This window comes from Neopelma chrysocephalum, unplaced genomic scaffold (genome assembly GCF_003984885.1).
Source record: "Neopelma chrysocephalum unplaced genomic scaffold, ASM398488v2 Primary Assembly neopelma1_94337, whole genome shotgun sequence".
Taxonomy (NCBI): domain Eukaryota; kingdom Metazoa; phylum Chordata; class Aves; order Passeriformes; family Pipridae; genus Neopelma; species Neopelma chrysocephalum.
In genome coordinates this window covers 1-6,192 of record NW_020923044.1, presented here as the reverse complement: position 1 = coordinate 6,192, position 6,192 = coordinate 1, and the positions used below count along the sequence as shown (strand labels likewise).

The window sequence follows — 6,192 nt, the reverse complement described above, 5'->3', positions numbered from 1 at the left end:
GGGGGGGTCCGTGGGCTGCGGGGGAGGGGGGAGCTCAGGGCCCACCAGAAATGCCCATCCAGGGCTCCCAAAGCTCAGGGCAACCCAAAAACGCCCAGCCAGGGCTCCCAAAGCTCAGGGGAACCTCAAACAGAGGATCAAGTTGTCCCGGAGCTCAGAGTTGCCCAAAACAAGAGGGAGATGTGGGGTTGAGGGTGCCCATGAAGCCAGACAAGGCCCAGAAAGCAAATATAACTATATGAACAGTAGAGAGTTAAATTCAGAATATAAGTATAAGCAAGAGCAGAAAAACTTAGTTTTAGAAATAATCAGGAATGATGATTCATTAAAGTATGCAGAACATACTGGTACAGCAGAACAGAAACTCATGTACTTAGAAGAACTCCCTGATAAAGAAGGAAGATGAGCCAAGATCTGGGTATCCCTGCAAAATCATCAGAAACCTCTGCCAGATACACTAAGAAGTCAGCCAAAGTAAGAAAGTTCACAAAGTTCAAGATGAGTATGCAGAGTGGGCAGGGGTATTCCGATGGATGAAGGCCGGATCTCCCATCCCAGATTCTCCCCAAATTGAAGACCACACCTCTAACTCCGCCTAAACTCCACCTGTTATGAATATTGATAATGTATGTTGCAATTCTATGAATATACATGCAGATATGTTGTAATCACTTGTAAAAATCATATATAAACCTGTTCCTTTATTGATAAGGCGGAGCAGTTTTTCCAGGATGACCTGACTGTTCCCCGGGCACTCCGGAGGCCCGCGTAATAAAGTACCTCCTGCTTAAAGGCTACAATTTTTGTCTCTAAGCAGTTTCTTTTGTTCGTGCCTTTTGGGGCAAAATCTTGGCATCACCCAATCCCCCTTTTCCCGGCAGTTTTGGTTGTACCCAAAACCTTCTTTTCCAGGACTCTTGGGGGCCTGGAGCTTCTCTGCATTTGGGGGTGTGGTCTGGTAGTGCCCAAATACCCCTTTGACCAAGATTTTGGGGCTCTGGGAGTGCTCAGTACCTGCTGTTCTCAGGATTCTTGTGGTCTGGCGGTGCCCAACCCCCCTGTTCCTCGGTTTTTGGGAGGCTGACATTGCCCAATGCCCCCCCCTCCCAGAAATTTGGGGATCTGGGTGTGCTTAAATCTCTCTTTTCCCACAACGTTTGGAGGTCTGTGTGTGCCAAATCCTCCCTGTTCACGGGTTTTTGGGGGACTGACAGTGCCCAAAGCCATGTTCTTGGGGTTTTTAATGTCTAGGAGTTCCCAACCCCCCCTGCTCACAGGATTTCTGTGCTCTGGGAGTGTCCAAGCCCCTTGTCCTTGTTAGGACAGCTGGGACCAGTTCATCACTGGATGAGTGTAACCCAAACCTGTGTATTCTAGAGCCTTCCATGCCATTGCCCAGAAACTGTTAACAATAGAGCATTTACACCCTCTGCCCAGAGCAGCCCTGACCCCTCAGGCTGTAAACTGGGTGTTCAGAGGCCTGTGAGAGAGGAGGGTGCTCCTGTCCTCACACCCAGTGTGGAACTCCCTGCCCTGAGGGCAGGACTGAGCATTCCTGCCTCAACTGGAGAATATATAAACTTGGAGTCTTGGAACTTTTTTAACCACTCATGGGATCCAGAGGAAGACTGAGACCACTGCTCTCAACCAGACTGAGACCACCACTCTCGACTGACAGGTTTTCCCCTCTCCTTTTCCTTTGGACTCAGGGGGCCAAACGAACCCCACTCTGTTCCTGCCCCAGGGTGCTGGGTTATGCATTTGGGTTTTGTGGGTTAAAACCAATTGTTTGTCTGTATAATTGTACTTATTGTATTATTTTATTAAATTGTTATTCTGACTTACAATCTTTTCAGTTGAGTTCATGTCCCCTCCTGGTTTACCTTTAAACCAGCACACCCCTCTTTTCAGATATTTTTTAGGTCTCGGAGTGCTCCAGCCTCCCAGTTTCTGAGATTTTTATGGTCTAGGAGAGCCAATACCCCCATGTTCCCAAGATTTTTGGAGGCTGAATATTCCCAACCCCCTTGTTCATGGGTTTTTCAGACACTGATGGTGCCCAAACCCCACTTTTCCAAAATTTCAGGAACTGGGAGTGCCCAAACCACCCCGTTCCCAGGATTTTCAGAGCCCCCACTTCTCCTCTACAACCAGGACTGCAGAGCACTAAGAAGCTTTACTGGGAACACTGGGAGCAGCTGGTTGGGGTGAGAACAAAAGCAGGGAAGGGGGGGACAGGTGACGCCCCAAAATCAGCGCAGGGTTTGGGGGGTCCCGGCTGGGCCCGAGGCCACGGGGAGGGGCTGCGGCCGCCGGTGGCTCAGAAGCTCTGTGGGGAGAGAAAAGGGGGTGAGAGCAAAAGGGCTGGGGGGGCAGGGGGGGCCCAGAGGCTGTGGGAGAGCAAGGGGGGGGACACGACCCCCGGGGACCCCCCTTTACCTTCTCCCGCAGGTAGAAGCCGAGCCCCAGCGCCAGGAAGACCAAGCCCAAGACGAAGCCCCCGACCCCCACCAGGATCTTGCTGCGGACGGTGTCCGGTGGCATCTCTGGGGGGAGCCGGGGGGGTCAGCATCCCCAAAACTGCCCATGGACCACCCAGGACCCCACAAACCCCATCCTAGTCTCTTCCAACCCACCCAGCACCCCTGAACCCCTCTCAGTCCCTTCCCAGCCCCCCCCATGACTTTCCAACCCCCTCCCGCTCACCCCAAGCCCCCCCAGTCTCCCTCCCCTCCCGTCCAGGCTCCCTCAAACTCCCTCCCAGTTGCCCCCAGGACTCCCCAAAGCCCCTCTCAGCCCTCCCAGGAAGGGGGCTTGGAGGCATCAGCGGGGTGGATACGCAAGGGGGCACTGGGAGAGACTGCGATGGACTGGGAAGAACTGGGAGAGGACAAAAGACCACGGGACAGGCACAGGGAGGGCTGAGGGGTCTGGGGTGATTCCCAGGGAGGGTTTGAGGGGCTCCAGGGTCATTCCCGGGGCAGGGTCCGAGGGGACCCGCTCTGCCCCACGCTCACCTCTGCGGTTCTCCAGGAACTGGGTGGACCTCTCGTAGCTGGGCCAGCAGACCGTGTCCACTGCTGCCCGACAGATTTCCAGAAAGTCCTGTTTGCTGTTCCAGATCCTGGCCTGGATCTCCCCAAATGGGATGTCTCCCACAAAGACCCCCACATCGCTGTCGAAGTGCAGGAGCTGCTCCCGGTTGTAGATTTGCCTGTGCACGTAACTCACCCGCTCGGTGCCATTGATGAAGTGACACTCGTGCTTTGTCATCTCCTGTAACACCCCTGTGTGTGCAGGACACGGGTCAGGGGGTCCCCCCCCATCATCCCCCAGTCCCCCACAGCAGGGTAGGAGCTCAGGGGGCCACCCCGGACCCCCCTTTCCCACTCCCCTCTGCCCCACGGACGCCCCAGCACCGGCTCTTGGCTGGGGGGAACCCCCCCATCAGTCCCCGGGGATGGACAGGGGGGTTGGGGACCTCCCCACTGCGGATCCGACCCCCCCAGAGCCCCAGGGAACCGCTCCAGGTCTCAAGGGACACCCAGGGACCCCCATGGCACCCCTGCCCCCAAATGGAGAATTGCAAATGTCAAGAATAAAAAAGTCACCCCCCTCCATTACTCAAGAAATGTTTAGACCTCTTTACTAAAAGCACCCAGGACTCGGGTCACCCAATTTTCTCTCTGGCCAGGGTTTGCAGGGGCTGCTTGGCAAAGGGAAGCCCTGGGGCCCCAGTGCAGATGGCTGGGGCTGCACTCTGGGGCTGTGGGCCTTTGGCTCTTGGCTTGCAGGGGCCAGCAGGAGTCAGGGAGCCGGGCTGGGGCCGAGGGGCAGGACTGGCTGGGCTTGGCTCTGGTGCCTGGCCCAGCAAATGGAAGTGTCCCCATGGGGGCAGCTGGAAAGGGCCCAAGAAGGAAATGCTGCCCCAGCGCAGGCTGTGGCAGTGGGGAGTGTGCAGGGGGGAGGAGGCTGGGCCAGAGCAGGGCTGGGCAAGAATGGCCAAGGCGCGGGTGGGTTCTCCCCCGGCCCCCAGGGCCCAGCCCCTGATGGGAGGGCCTTGGGCAGGGCCTGGTGCGACTGCAGGAAGCTGCGAGGCAGCCGAAGGGCCGTGCTTTGGGCAGGGGGGGTGACAGGCCCAGCTCTCTGCAAGAGAAGCTGAGGGCTCGGAGCCGGAGAGGGGATGAGAGCCGGGTCCAGGCTTGGGAATTGCCAGGAGGGCTTTGGAAATGAGCGGAGGGGAAAGGGATGTCTAAGAACAAGTCCCTTAGGAGAGGGAAGCAGAGAGGCTGAGTTTTGAGCCCAGCACAAAGGTGTGCAGGGCAGAGCAGAGAAGATCCCCCCGGAAGATTCTTGTTTGTCCATCTTTGCAGTTCTGACAGGCACTTCTTGTCACGGCTGTTATATGTAAATGAAACTAGGTTGAAATATAATAATAAAAAATTTATTGAAGATTTATATAAAAAGCAGATAAGCAAAACAGCGCGCTGGGCGGCCGGGGAGACTCCTGCTCCACACACGGCACGCGAAAACAGTAAGCAAAAGCAGCAACTTTTATTCCTTCATTAGTTCCGCTCCCATAATCACTTGTTATTCTTCTATTGGATTTGAGTTTGCAGGTTTGGTTCTGGTTGGCTTCCCTGCAGGCTCGTTTCAGTTGCCAGGTGCTTTCCATTCCATAGTTTTAATTAGCTCTTAGTCCTTGAGGCCTCGTGTGTAGGTATCTCCAGATGTCCACCTTGGATACTCTGGATGGTTCTCGTGGTGGATCCTTTGATCTTTGTCCTTCTCTTCGTTACCTTATGCGTGTGCTAGGAGACAACAAGCTTTTAGAAAAATAAAATACTAAAATACTTATTCAGCAAGGCACAATAGTTTGTCTGTCCAGCTCAAGGACTACAAGCTGCATGACTATCAGCTTACAATGTTGACAGATTAATGAACCATTCTACAACTTACAGTCTCCTAAATTTAACAGAACATTGATTATAATAATATATATGTATATATAAGAACAGAATATAACATGCAATACAACTTAATGAGTAAACTACCACTAATTTGATGAGTAAATTAAACTACTACTGCTAATTTATTACACCCCTGTGCCATTTCCCACCTCGCCTGGCCCAAATCTCCCTGCTCTTGTCAGGCTCTCACCTTCTGTATCGCCCAGTTGACTGCATGTAGGATATCCCTTGGGAGAAAGCCAAAGAGTCCTACTTGATCCTCATTGTGCTGAGGAAGGTGGCTGGCAAAAAACTGTAGAAAAAATGACCCTCACTGATGAGGAGAGAGTGGCAGGGACTGCCTGGAATAAAGTAGAGGGAGCCCATGAAGCAACTCCCCAGGCAGAACTCGTGGGCACAGAGCCCATTTCTCTGGAGTTTTTCTCCGCAGATGTCTGGGTCAGGCTCTGCTCCCTGCCAGAGCAGGCAATGCTGGAGGGGAGAGAGACAATGGAAGCTCTGCGGGGCCGGGGCAGCATCCCTGCGGGATCCACCCCAAGGGCTGTTCTGTTCTTGCCTGGCTGGCTGAAGGGCAGGGCTGGAGGCCTTGGGGAGGACGGGACATTGTGGGCACGGGTGTCCCAGCGGGTGTCCCCTGCCAGAGCTGGGCCCCGCTGGCTGAGGAAAGGAGGGTCCCAGCCCTGGGATGGCTGGACAGCTCCTGCCTCCCCGTGCCACCGCTCCTGGCCCCTCGCTGGCAGCCCTGACAGCCCCTCTGCCAGGCTGCGGGAGGGGCACTTGGCTCTCACCTGGCTCCCTCACTTCGGGGGCCTCCTCCTCCTCTCACGGTCACTTCTTGATCTGCTGGATGCATTTGGGCTCTGATGCTGCTGCTGGGGACGGGTTCGCCTGCAGTCAGGACTCCAACTGCTGCAGCAGCTGCTGTCCTCAGTGGGGTCTGAAAAATAAAATCTCGACACGATCCCAGTCTGGGGAAACTGGAATCCTTTCCTGAACACGAGAACACAATTTAAAGGCATCTGGGGCTGGACATGTTAATGAAGGGGACAACCTATGTTAATTGGGGAGTTGCACCAATTTTTGCTGTAGTTTCCAAAGAGTTAATTTTTCTTCTAATAGGATTCCATGGGGGATAGAGGGATTACAGGGGTTTAGACATGGTCTGATCCAATCATCTCAAAAAGTCCTTTCTGATTTCTGCTGGAGCCAGGCTTAATCCATA

The 6,192-nt window shown here is 54.3% G+C and overlaps 1 protein-coding gene across 1 annotated transcript; it reads right to left on the bottom strand.

Annotated features, from left to right (window-relative positions):
- Positions 1–2,320: 2,320 nt before the first annotated feature.
- On the bottom strand, positions 2,321–3,291 carry LOC113980476 (class II histocompatibility antigen, B-L beta chain-like). Its single transcript, XM_027707685.1, has 3 exons — positions 2,840–3,291; positions 2,440–2,566; positions 2,321–2,329 (listed from the first exon to the last, which is right to left on the bottom strand). The coding sequence occupies exons 1-3, from the start codon at positions 3,271–3,273 to the stop codon at positions 2,321–2,323; spliced, it is 570 nt and encodes a 189-aa protein (XP_027563486.1). The 5' UTR covers positions 3,274–3,291.
- Positions 3,292–6,192: the final 2,901 nt, after the last annotated feature.

Bases quoted from the DNA above. Each gene is read 5' to 3' on its own strand.
- LOC113980476 (XM_027707685.1), bottom strand. From the start codon at position 3,273: ATGACAAAGCACGAGTGTCACTTCATCAATGGCACCGAGCGGGTGAGT. The intron at 2,567-2,839 runs GTATCCACCCCG...TTGGGGATGCTG, and splicing joins CTCTCCCAGTGCCCCCTTGC to ACCCCCCCGGCTCCCCCCAG.